Source organism: Bubalus kerabau, chromosome 17, assembly GCF_029407905.1.
Source record: "Bubalus kerabau isolate K-KA32 ecotype Philippines breed swamp buffalo chromosome 17, PCC_UOA_SB_1v2, whole genome shotgun sequence".
NCBI lineage: Eukaryota > Metazoa > Chordata > Mammalia > Artiodactyla > Bovidae > Bubalus > Bubalus kerabau.
The window spans coordinates 59,349,080-59,362,230 of record NC_073640.1 but is presented as its reverse complement, the minus strand read 5'-3'; the positions used below and the strand labels follow the sequence as shown (position 1 = coordinate 59,362,230).

The following is a 13,151-nucleotide window of genomic DNA, read 5'->3' as shown; positions in this document are numbered from 1 at the left end:
ATAGAAAACAGCAGGACAGTTATGAAATGTGCAGAGCCCAGTGGGAAATGAAAATATGGGCGCTTAGTTCCAACTTCAAAACGAACCAAGGTGCCTTTGGAACAACAGCACAGGGAGCTCACTCATGATTACTGCCCTTGGTGTCTGGGGACATAGGCCCTGGCAGTTCTGAGTGGTCTTCCTGAATCACCACCTTAACATCTACCCCTCATCTCTCCCCTGCACTGTAGCGCCCCCTCCTGACCCCAGGATGCAATCACACCAGAGTTTGAAACCAAACTCCCTCTCTTTCCGGTGGGCTTCTCTGTTTCTCAGTTTCATCTGGGAAGTGGGATAATTGTACCTCCTTCGGTAGAGAGGCTTCATTGAATCAAAGGTTTGGCACGGGACACATAGTAGAGCGTAGTAGTAACCTGTTCCCCACACTGCCTCCCTCCCACTCAATGCGGTGAAAGTCCCCAGGGTTGCACTAGATGGTAGGCAGGCCCTGGCACTGTCTCGCTCACTCTTGCATCCCCAGGGGCCAGCACAGGAAGCATCAGCAGAATGAAGGAAGCCGGTAGTGAAAGACCCGGGGCTGGTTTAATAGGTCCCTAAAACTTTTCTAGAATGTTCTAGCAGAATCTATGTGCAGCCCTGGAACAACCTGTGGGTCTCTGTTAAATACCACAGAGCTCGGACCTACTGTAATGCAAAACTCCAGGCTTTTCCAATGATGGAAAACTCAGGGAAGTGCTAACATACGACAGCAAGGCTGCTCACACATCTGAAGCTGCTCCAATTCCAAGTTCCTAGATTCCACTTGCAGTCCTAGGGCTAGTTAAATGAATCCAGGGGCCTGCTCCACGCATAATATGCATGTGCTGGCTCTCATAAAACCCAGGTATTGCAACCACCAGTTACAACAGACGTACTTGGTGGTCCAGTGGTTAAGACTCTGCACTTCCAAAGCAAGGAGCGCAGGTTTCATCCCTGGTCGGGGAACTGAGATCCCACATACCATGCACCGTGACCACAGGAAAAATTAAAAAAAAAAAAAAAAAAGTTACAAGACCCTGAGGTCCCACTACAATCTATTATAGGTCGTGCTCTAATACCACAAGGGGCTGCAACGATGCTCGCCAGTCTGGCTATAACAGAATATTCCTGTGGCCTGTTCTGATAGATGCGAGGCCACAAAATGTTATGATATAACCAATATTTGCCCTGTTTTCATGTAACAGGCCTGACACCTGCTGTCATCATAACCTGGGACCCTGCTTTGAAACATGCTTGGAGCTAATTTCCCTGGAAAATGACCACGGGGGACACCTATAAGAGGCATGCAACAGAATATTCCAGAAGCATGCTAAAATAGTCTCAAGATCCCATGACAAACCACCAGGATTTGCTGTAGTAGATCCAGGATTCCATAACCATTGATACTTCTAGGGCCTTCTGCCAAAGACTTTTTAGTTTTTAAATTTCTTTGGCTGCACCAGGTCTTCAGGATCTTTAGCTGTGGCATGTGGGATCTAGTTCCCTGGCCAGGGATCAAACCTGGGCCTCCTGCATTGGAATCGCAGCATCTTAGCCACTGGACCACCAGGGAAGTCCCCTGCCAAAGAGTCTTGTCCTCTGGCCGGCCAAGGCGACTCAGCAAAGGCTTCGCCAAAGTCTCACTAGGCTTTGCTTTACAATAGGCTCAGAAATGTGACACAATCACTTCCTTAAGAAGTATCACTTACTAGAACTAGTTCTACCCCCAATAACACAGGTGAGTCTATCTCATGTTCCTGAAGGGGCAGGGAGGCAAGATTTTATAGATTAGGAAACTGAAGCCCTGTGGTTCCCGGCAAGGTTATGCAGCTAACGAGGGTAGGGCTAGACTCTGCAACAGAGCCTGCAGTCTTCATACTACCACTGGGAGATTTCTCTGTATGTTCACTGCTTCCGGTTACTCTGTGCCTTGAGACCCAGTGTAAGTGGATAGGTTAGGGGGTTCCTGAAGACAAAGAACCAGGAGTGATTTTCTTAATGTAAGAGAAGCCATTTTGGCCAAAGCCATCTGTGATCTAAGCCTGGCTCCAGTGCTTGCCCTTGAACAGGTCTCAGTAATCCGTGATCTTCAGGGAAGTAAAGTGTGCAAGTGTGAGACGCTCAGTCGTGTCCGACTCTTTGCGACAGGCTCCTCTGTCCCTGGAATTTTCCTGGCAAGAGTACTGGAATGGGTAGCCATTCCCTTTTCCAGGGGATCTTCCCGACCCAGGAATCAAACCTTGGTCTCCTGCAGACAGATCCTTTACTGGAAGAGAGGGCATACAGAAAAAAGGAAAAGCTGTCAAGAAACAATAAAACAGAGTCCTAATTCCTCCTCAAAGGATATACAGAACCATCTGATAACAATCTTTGAGTTCTGCAGTAACTAAGGCCCCACCCAGATGAAGGTAGAATGATATTGCCCCTCCAGACTTCAATAACTACAGTTAGGGCTCTGGTGAACTTTGCCCCACTTCTGTGCTGATTTCTCCTCTGCTCCACGCCCCCACCCCCATGAATGTACTTGTTCCCTTAGCTTAAAACTTCCCCAATTTTGCTGCTGGCGAGACACTCCTTTGGGGAGGGTCCCTGGTGTTCCCCTTACTTGTGGCGAGTTATAACAAACCTTCCTTTTCCTGATCTTTGGCTCAGTTGGGTCTTGCGGCTCGACACCCACCAAGAGACGGTTCTGGGGTAATGCTAGGGGTCAAGCCTGGCCTGTGAGAATGTGGGGATTTAACTTTTTAAAAAATTAATTCATTTGGGATTTAACCTCAAAAGGATTCATGCACTCGGGTAAATGTGTGAGGCGCACTCACAGTTTGTTCCAGGTGCTGGGGTTGCAGAGATTTTCCCCCCTTCTTGGAGTTTATATTCCAGCAGTTAACAGGTTAACTAATAAGTGTGCCAGGCCATAGAGGATCTGTGCAACAAATATACAAATATGCCATGAGCAGGCTTTCCTGTCTATGTGGGACATTCAGGCAGGGAGCGGGGACTGGGAGGGCTGGAGGTTCTGCCAGATGGAAAGAGGTTGGTGAGAACTAGAGATTAAGGGGTGGGGGAAGCAACAGGTAGAAGCCTGGGGTTAGAGGTTCCAGGCAGAGGGCACAGCCAGTGCAAAGGCTCAGAGGAGGGAGTAAGTCTGGGGAGCAGGGAGGGTGGGAGGACCAGGCAGGCAGAGGGCAAGCTCTGAGGCTGTGATCTGTGCCCAGGAGTCATGTCTCTAGCTGTCACAGGGCTCTAAAAAGGGCAAGTGGGGCCCCTCCTGGTGGTCCTGATCTCAGTGAGGCAGCAGTGAGCAGTGGCTTGAAGCGAGATTTAATTCCCTTCCCAAGAAGCGAACTGGGCAGCCTGGAATCCTGGCCACCAGACCAGCAAGGACTAGGGGCTATAAACTGTTTTTCCCTGGCTCTTTGGCCCCAGTGAAAAATGCATTTATCACAGAGGCAGAAACTATAAAGGCAGGTACAAAGTTTATTGTTAGAGACAGAGCACAACAACAAGTGTGGGGAGAGCACACAGAAGTGGTTTGCTCTGCTAAGACAGAAGCAAGGCAGAGATGCACACCCAGAGAGGGTGTGGGCGTCCCCCGTAGCGAGGAGGAGTGCGGTAAAGAGGCGGTTAAGTTGTTTATATAGGTCAGTTCTTCCAGGTCTTTGTTTACCTTTAGCCCAATATCTGATTCCTTTTTCCACACCTGGCCTACCCTGGGACCCTTACCCTGGGTGCGCAAGCACCGCTCAGCCAAGATGGATCTCAAAGTGAAGGCTTCTGGGAGGAGCAAGAATCATTATGGCCTGGCGTTATCCCGACTTTTGGCCTCCAAGGAGCCTTTTTGCCTCCAAGGAGCCTTTTTGCACATGTGTAGGGTCTCCCTTGTCCCAAAAGAGGGGGAGTGAAGATCCCATAATCCTTTATTCAAACAGGGTTTTGCCCCTCTTTGTCCTTGCCCTATTACCTTGACTATTGCCATGACTATTACTTTAAAGTGTTTACAGCAGACAAACACTGGCTATTTACCCCGTTTCTGTTGTTACTTCCATTTTGCAGAGCAAACGGGAGGCTGATTGTAAATTCCTCCTCGATCTCATTTATCTCAACTCAAGAAATGCCAACAGTTGTTAAGGATCCAGCCTGAAGCCCACGTCTTTGTGCTCCGTGAAATGCAAACAGGAGGCCAGCTGTAATGTTTAACCTGGAGCCCCTCTATCTCCTGTCTCAGTCCAATGGTTAAGAATCCGCCTTCCAGTGCAGGGGACGCGGTTTTGAGCCCTGGTCGGTGAACTAAGATCCCATATGCTGCGGGGCAACTACTGAGCCCACCCACTCTATAGCCCTTGCATTGCAACTAGAGAAAGGCTGTATGCTGCCACAAGGAGCCCGTTCGCCACAGGAAGACCCAGAGCAGCCAAAACAAACAGAACTGCAGGTAACGTCCCCGTCCAGGTCATCGCAACAAAGAATTGACACGGCCCTGGGGGCTTTCTCCTTGGATTTTGTGCACTGACCATCAGGAGGTCCCCACCAGGTCAGGGCTGCACCCGACAATGGGGTGCCAAGGAGACGCCCAGCAACCCACCGCTGGGAGGAAACAGGGGAGCGGGCCTGTTGTTGTTGTAAACACGGTGGCCCCACCCCAAACGGAAACACCTGTGGGTGGGGGCTCCTGGAGCGGCCTCAGGTCCCCCTCTGGGTCTCTGTTCCCCGTCCTGTCTCTCCGATCTGCTTTTCCCTGTCCCCCATCGCTGTCCCCCGCTCTCTGGGTCCCAGTGCCCCTCCGCGGGGTCTCCCACCTTCCAGCACCAGGTGGGGCGGGCTCACAGGCTGAACCTCGGGGCGTGCCCCCTTCTGACCCGTCCCTGCCCCTTCCTGCCCTCTTTGATGCGGCCCCACTTCCTCTGGCAGGAACCCCCGCCCTCACCGGGCCTGGGTAAAAAGGAGCCCCCGGGCCAGTCCAGACGCAAAGTCCCCGGAGGCGGCAGCGGCAGCGGCGGCTCCTCTCTCCTCACGGCCCTGTCTCCCAACCCTTGTACCAGTGTGTGTCTCAGACCCTGGTACAGGTACGGGGAGGCAGGGACCTGGGGATCCCAGCAGCGCCAGGCCTCCAGGCTGGAGTTCACGGGGTAACCAGCGCCTCCCCTAAACCTGAGCCTCCATCTCTGCCCCGCTGTGGCTCAGGTGAGGGTCTCTGCTGTCTCCCTCTCCTTGGTATCTGTCTGCACCTGCCACTCTCCTGCCTTACCTGCTCCATGCGTGTCTCTGTACCTGCTTCTCTGTCTCTGACTGGTGTCCAGCAGAGGGGTGTCTCACATCTCTCATCTCCGTATCTGACACTCAAGGTCCCTCTTCCTTTCCCCATTTGCCTCTAGCAGAAAGCCTTCCCTGTTAATATCAACTGTTAAGCTCTCCCTGTCTCCTGAGTTTTTACCCTGACACTCAAGGTAGCCCTGTCTGGCTGTGTCAGAAATCTCTTCCTCTTCACTTGCCTTGCCCTCATTTTTCCCCATCTCCAATTTCTCTCCTTACCCAAAACCACCCCATCTGGTCTGTCCTGATTCAGTCCCACCTTGAGGGACTTCCTATCCATGCAGCCGCCTGTGACCTTCACTGCTGGCTGGCCTCGCTATGCCCTCTATACCATTTTCCTTACTAGGATTTTTGGGCAAAGTAGTCACCATCATCTGATGCCTGCGGCTCAGGTACTTCCTGGGACCCTAAGCAGAGAACTTGCCCCCTCAGATGAGTTCGCTCATCTGCAACAGGCATGGTGCTCACTTAGGAGGGATGGCGGGATGTGCAGGGGGAAGGTGGGTGCCTTGCTTTCCCGTCAGAAGACAATCCCAGCTTGAGGTCAAGACCTTCAACTCCGAAACAGGCAGCTTTGAACCCAAGCCCACCCAACCCACCGACGCTGACACCCAGCAAAGCCAAGAGGGCAGATATTTCTTCCTCCCCCTCCCCTCAGAGACCAGAAAAGGCTCAGAGTCTAGAGAACCCAGGAACCTCCACCCTCACTCACTTCCTCCCCAGAGACTTGCGGGGGGAGCTCAACACCAGGTAGAAAGGCCTTATGTGCACAACACCAAAAGGTAACAAAGACCAAAACATCAGAGGAGAGCAGCGTCTTGATACAGGTTGTCTTCACCCAGACGTGAGAGCAGGAGGCAGGATGTGGTCCCCATCTTTATGCCCCCAGAGGATGAAGACGAATCCCATCTTCCACATCAACCCCTCCCTCTTGTAGGGGCACAGACAGCTAGAGCCTGCCAGAGACTGGGAAAATAACTTTATTGTATTTGGGGCAGCAGGCAGAGGTCCAGTCTCAGAACTTCTGGAACTGCTTCTTGGTGCCGGCAGCCTTGGTGACCTTGAGGACGTTGAAGCGCACGGTCTTGCTCAGGGGCCGGCACTCGCCCACCGTGACGATGTCGCCGATCTGGACGTCCCTGTGGAGGGGAGCAGGGCTGGGTTAGGGGAGGCTCTGCTCTCAGCAGGCCCTGAAGGCATCCTCCTGTCTCTAGGTGGAGCCTCTCAGCTTTGGCTCCTCTAAACCCCAAACAAGCTGCTATTTCCAGTTTCACCTGTCCCCAGGTAATTACTGAGCACAAACTACGTGTAAGACCCCAGGCTCCAGACCATGCAGAGGATGGGCCGACCCTTCCAGGGACAGAAGGCCTCCACCTGTCATGTCCTTTGCAGGGCACTGGAGGCTCACAAAGATGGTGATACATGACCCCTTTACTACCCACCCCCACAGCTGATGACCTCCGCATGGCAGCCAGGGCGTCCTGTTAACAGCCAGGTCTGGTCCCACGTCACTCGCTCCTGCGCAGCCCACCCCCCTTCCCTGCCCGGGAGGGCAGCCAACCCTGCTCACCTGAAGCAGGGAGAAAGGTGCACGGACATGTTCTTGTGGCGCTTCTCGAAGCGGTTGTACTTTCGGATGTAGTGAAGGTAGTCTCGGCGGATGACGATGGTCCTCTGCATCTTCATTTTGGTCACCACGCCTGAGGGGACGGGGGGCAGTTCCTGGTCAGGCCCCACAGGGAAGGGAGCCATGGGCAGCCCGGGGTGTCCAGGAAGCAGGGGGCCGTTGAGTAGGGTTCCCAGGAAGCCCTGCTTCCAGCATCAGTTGTGCCAAGTGGCCTTCTCAGCACTGCCCAGGGTGGGCATCTGAAGACCATCGTGAAATAGACATAATTTGCCAAAAGTGTCCCCCCGGGGTCACCAGAAGTCTGCCAACCCCTTCCCCAACCCAGGACCCTGGAGCCTCAGTGTCCCCAGCCCTTCTTCCCTCAGACCCAGGAATCTGAACTCAAGCCCCTGGAGGTCCTCACTCACCAGACAGGATCCGCCCTCGAATGGAGACGTTACCCGTAAAAGGGCATTTCTTGTCAATGTAGGTGCCCTCGATGGCCTGAAGGGATAAGGAGGGTTAGGGAACTCTGAAAATAGTTCCTGAAAAGAACAAGGGGCGTGGCCTCTCTAAACACACAAACTACAGTTCCCAGCAGCAGCCAGTGAGATGTGGATAAGTCAACTCAGTTTGGGCACATGTGCAGGGACACAGGGGTCTCCTCCTTTCTTCTGAGGGTGCCTGTACCTCCTTTGGAGTCTTGAAGCCCAGACCAATGTTCTTGTAGTATCGAGGGAGCTTTTCTTTGCCAGTTTCTCCAAGCAGGACCCTCTTTTTATTTTGAAAGATGGTCGGTTGCTTTTGGTACGCACGTTCTGTCTAAGGGGATGAGGAGGAAGCAGGTAAGACCCGAGCAGGCAACAACAAGCTTCACAATATCCCAATACCATCTTGTCGGGTATTTAACTCCCTGAATGTTGGCCACCAGCGCCAAGCGCCCCAGAATGATCTTCCAAGACACTAACCCAAATATACCTCTAATTCAGACTCAACTCTGAACCCAGGGTTACATCAGCATTTATGATCTAAACACCTACTACCACCTGGAGCATTCAATCCTTAAAGCCCCAGCGATACAAAACCATGCCTTAAACACCAAAACTGTTCAGCAAAAATTATTCAAGACACAAAGACATCCAACCAGGATGTACTCCTTAACTAACATAGGGGGCTCCAGAATTAAATACCAATCTGACGGGCTCCCTGGAGTGGCCCTTAGACGTCAGTTCTCAAAGGATTACCCCTACAGCCTAAAGCCTCCAAAAAGAAAAAAAAAAAGTACTCTGTAAATATTGATTTTTAAAAAGACAACTTCCAAAATCCTTAAACCTTAAACCCCAAATGCGGAGCCTCCAAATTTAAGTGTTAGTCTTCCAGTCGTGCCCGACTCTTTGCGACCCCATGGACTGCAGCCCACTAGGCTCTTCTGTCCATGAGATTTCCCAGGCAAGAATACTGGAATGGGTTGCCATTTCCTTCTCCAGAGGATCTTCCAGACACAGGGATCGAACCCAGGATTCCTGCACTGCTGGCAGATTATTTACCGACCGAGCTACAAGGGAACATTTAGGAGGTGCTAATCGAGATTAACGCCAAGACAACTGCCCTCTGCCCGATTTAACCCCTGGGAAATTAACCCCCAAACTGGAGAGCGGAGTCCCCCTCTCCAAGACTCGCCCCTGAAACCCAGACCCCGCAGTGTCGGCATCGGCCCGTAGCCCATACCTGAATGTCCGCCATCTTCCCGGCTGCCTGAAAAAAGGAAGGCCACGGCGGCGTCCGGGTTTCCTTATCGACTGCACAAGGGTTAGAGAGGAAGTGACGACAAAGGGGCGGGACAAACACGGTTTGGGGCGGTGCCTTGGCGAGACTCTGATGACGAACGGTCCTACCTAAGCACGCGATTCGCAGACAGAACGAAAGCTGCCATGATGTTCAAGGCAGAGGAGCGGGAAGCGGCACACTGTCTCGCGAGAGTCTTACGCCATCATTGCGCGCCGGCATGCTAGATCACATTGGGAAGGCGTGGCCAGCCTTAACCAGCCTATGTTATCGCGACAGTTATCGGAAGGCGGCCATGTTCCTGAGATGAGTGAGACCGCGTGGGGTTTGGGACCTCGTGTCTGTGTCCGTGCAAGGTTTGAACGGGTCGTGGCGGCGGCCATCTTTTTGCGGGGCGAGAGACCAGAAAGTGTTAGGAACATGCACGCGCTGCGAAGCGCCATCTTTGTGAGGGACGGACACTACCCATGAACTTCCTGAAGTTTAATAAAAGTCGTTTTCTTTTGTGGGCCGTTTTTTCCCCGAGAGTGGTTTCGTTGAAAATTTTAATTCAAATTAAAAAAAAAAGAATTTTAATTCGAATTAAAAAAAAATAAAAAGGCCTTCTGTTAATTGTTGAACAGCGCTGTCCAATAGCACTCCCCGCTATGATGCAAATATTTTCTATCTGCGCTGTCCAATACAGTGGTCACTGGCACTGTAAGTGGGGGGCGTGTGACTGTGAACCTCAATTTTTAATTTTAATTTTATTCGATTTAAATAGCCACATGGAGCTAGTTATCCACTGCGTTGGTCAGTGCAGGTCCAAATCAATATCAATTTATTATTTTACCAATTTTTGGAAAGCAAAAATCTAATAGCAATTACCATGTACGCAGAATTGTGCTCACACACTAAGGATGGCTCTGTTAATTATTCCCATTTTGCTGATGCGGAAACTGAGGCATAGTTGGGAATTTGGGAATTTAACCTGAGCAGTCTGTCTCCAGCCTTACTTAATCACCTACCTTTAGAGAAATTAAAAGACGCTTGCTCCTTGGAAGAAAAGTTATGACCAACCTAGACATCTTATTAAAAAGCAGAGAATTACTTTCCCGACAAAAGTCCGTCTTGTCAAAGCTGTGGTTTTTCCAGTAGTCATGTATGGATGTGAGAGTTGGACTATAAAGCTAAGTGCCGAAGAACTGATGCTTTTGAACTGTGGTGGTGGAGGACTCTTGAGAGTCCCTAGGACTGCAAAGAGATCCAACCAGTCCATCCTAAAGGAGATTAGTCCTGAGTGTTCATTTGAAGTACTGATGTAGAAGCTGAAACTTCAATACTTTGGCCACCTTATGTGAAGAGCTGTCCAACTTATGTGAAGAGCTGTCTCATCTGAAAAGACCCTGATGCTGGGAAAGATTGAAGGCAGGAGAAGGGGACGACAGAGGATGAGTCGGCATCACCGACTCCATGGACATGAGTTTGAGTAAACTCCGGAAGTTGGTGATGGACAGGGAGGCCTGGTGTGCTGCAGCCATGGGGTCGCAAAGAGTTGGACACGACTGAGCGGATGAACTTAAATGAACTTTTAAAGAAGGAACACCAGAGTCCTTTTTACCTTCACTTCGCACTTTTTCGGAGAAGGTGATGGCACCCCACTCCAGTACTCTTGCCTGGAAAATCCCATGGACAGGGGAGCCCGGTAGGCTGCAGTCCATGGGGTCCGCTCAGAGTCGGATAGGACTGAGCAACTTCACTTTCACTTTTCACTTTCATGCATTGGAGAAGGAAATGGCAACCCACTCCAGTATTCTTGCCTGGAGAATCCCAGGGGCAGGAGAGCCTGGTGGGCTGCCGTCTGTGGGGTCGCAAAGAGTCGGGTAAGACTGAAGCGACTTAGCAGCAGTCGCACTTTTTGCGTACTGCGCCCCCTTCTGGCCAGTGGTGGCAACAACCCTCTGTCTTGTAACACCCTGCTGCTGCTGCTAAGTCACTTCAGTCGTGTCCGACTCTGTGTGACCCCCATAGACGTCAGCCCACCAGGCTCTCCTGCCCCTGGGATTCTCCAGGCAAGAACACTGGAGTGGGTTGCCATTTCCTTCTCCAATGCATGAAAGTGAAAAGTGAAAGTGAAGTCGCTCAGTCGTGTCCGACTCTTAGCGACCCCATGGACTGCAGCACACCAGGCTCCTCCATCTATGGGATTTTCCAGGCAAGAGTGCTGACTTGGGCCTTGTTGGGAGAATTCGAACTCCAGACTTTGGCCTCTTTCCTTAATTAAGTCTTGGCCTGAATTTCCCCAGCGCTCTCGCTGAGGCTTCACATTTACCAAAGACCTCAAATTTAGGCTTTTGCTAGACTTTTCCAGTTCAATGTACAAAGTTGTACTGAGTTCATAATCAATATATATAAGACTTAAGTGTATGTTTTATGCTTCGAATTGCCTTTGAATTAATCATTTTAAAAGAAATCCTGGTACATTATTATATTTTTGTGGGTGTGTTAAATGCAATTTCTTTTAAAAATAAAAGTTGGTTTCTTCAATATAAATATTTAAATATTTGAGCAAATATTATGTCACATTTAAGTAAAAAGTTAACTTCTTTAATGTAAATATTTAAAATATATCTTCTAGGAAGTCCAAAAATAGATCCAACTCTGAGAATTTAGCATATGATGACAGGTGCAATTAAAATCTCTGGGGAATATACAAATTATTCAGTAATTTTGTGTTAGGACAAGTGTGAGACCATCTGAAGATAGAGTTGGATCCCTACTTCCTACTTTATGCCAACGTAAATTTCTGATGTGTAGGGATAAAATTTAGGTAGGCTTGAGAAATGAAGCCATGAAGAAAAGAAGCTATATATTAGAAGAAAACATGAGGTTTTTTTTTTTGTTTCCACTTACAAGTCTAGTAAAGATTTTTTTAAGCACTGCATTTAGAATATACAGTCTGTGCTCCTAACAAACTTCTACAGGGGTCACAAAATATTCTTTTGATTTTTTTCCAATTTTTAAAAAAATTGAATTCTAGTTTATTTGCAATGTTGTGTTTCAGGTGTATTGATTCAATTTTGCATATATATATATATATATATACACACACACACACACACATTCTTTTTCGTATTTCCCATTATGGTTTATCACAGGATATTGAATACAGCTCCCTGTGCTGTGCAGTTGTTTATCTCTTCTATATATAATAGTTGGCATCTGCTAATCCCAGACTCCCAATCCATCCCTCCCTCACCCCCCACACGGCAACCACAGGTTTGTTCTCTACGAAATCTATTTCTGTTTCATAGGTAAGTTCACTTGTGTCCTATTTTAGAGTTCACATATAAGTGAGGAATGGTTCATTTTTAATTGTCACTGTTTCAGTCCCTCTGGGATAGCATTAAGGAAGAGAGACTTTTTGTTTTAAAACCTGCTGTATCTTCCTCTGTGACCTAGTAGTTGTTTTATAATTTATTTTTTTGAAGAAAAAAGTTCTAGAGTTCTTGAAGAACTTGGAAAGGATTTATATTTAGTTTAAAAAAAAGGGGGAACCTGGAGTTGCTGCCTACAATATGTGCTAAATTGTGTATGAAAGTTAATGTAGAAAAAAGCCTGGAAGGAAATACATGACATCGCCCTGGTGGTTTACATCTCCAGGTGGTGAGATTAGGTATGATTTCCTGTCTGTGTCTTAAATGCTCAATACTTTGCAAATTGCTAAGAGCAGCTGGTGAGATTTTGATGATAAGGGAAGAGCAAATAAAAAATACTGCTTCACTCTGAGGGGGTGAGGGCAGTTTGGATGTTTAGGTCCTTAGCTTCTAGGTGTTGATCACAACTCACCATAGGAAATCCTTTTTGTATTGTGACCAAACACACTTATCTCTCTCACCCTCCTCTGCCTTCGTCAGCTTGTCTGATTTTTAAGTCTTTTAACTCTCTCCTTTACCTTCCCTGGTGGCTCAGACGGTAAAGCGTCTGCCTGCAATGCAGGAGACTCGGGTTCGATCCCTGGGTTGGGAAGATCCCCTGGAGAAGGAAATGGCAGCCTACTCCAGTATTCTTGCCTGGAAAACCCCATGGACAGTGGAGCCTGGTAGGCTACTGTCTATGGGGTCTCAAAGAGTCATGACTGAGCAACTTCACTTCACTTTACCTTCTGTAATACATTTTTTTTTCTTTTCATTTCTATTCAATTTCATTACTATTTTAAGGCTGCTTACAAACCACCACCTAGAATTTTTTGAACTGCAGTGTGAACAGCCTTGGTGCTCGGTAACAAACTTCAGCCAACTTTAGTTATCACTTGAGGGTGTATTTCCCTGTTTCTGACAGATCTCAGATATTTCCTAGCATTTCACAACGGAAATGCACATATTAGAGTACAGAACGGCCCCCTCCTCAATGAGCACTGAAATGCCTGTTAAAACAAGCCATTCGTGTGTAG

At 49.1% G+C, this 13,151-nt stretch overlaps 1 protein-coding gene and 1 non-coding gene across 2 annotated transcripts; both read right to left on the bottom strand.

The window, feature by feature from the left end:
* Positions 1–6,292: 6,292 nt before the first annotated feature.
* Positions 6,293–8,820, bottom strand: RPS11 (ribosomal protein S11). The gene is made up of 5 exons (XM_055553083.1): positions 8,663–8,820; positions 7,625–7,756; positions 7,363–7,438; positions 6,899–7,028; positions 6,293–6,467 (listed from the first exon to the last, which is right to left on the bottom strand). Exons 1-5 carry the CDS (start codon positions 8,675–8,677, stop codon positions 6,344–6,346), a joined length of 477 nt encoding a protein of 158 aa, XP_055409058.1. The 5' UTR covers positions 8,678–8,820; the 3' UTR covers positions 6,293–6,343.
* LOC129632612 (small nucleolar RNA SNORD35) lies at positions 7,141–7,227 on the bottom strand. The gene has a single exon (XR_008704602.1). It is a non-coding gene; the product is annotated as a small nucleolar RNA SNORD35 (small nucleolar RNA).
* Positions 8,821–13,151: the final 4,331 nt, after the last annotated feature.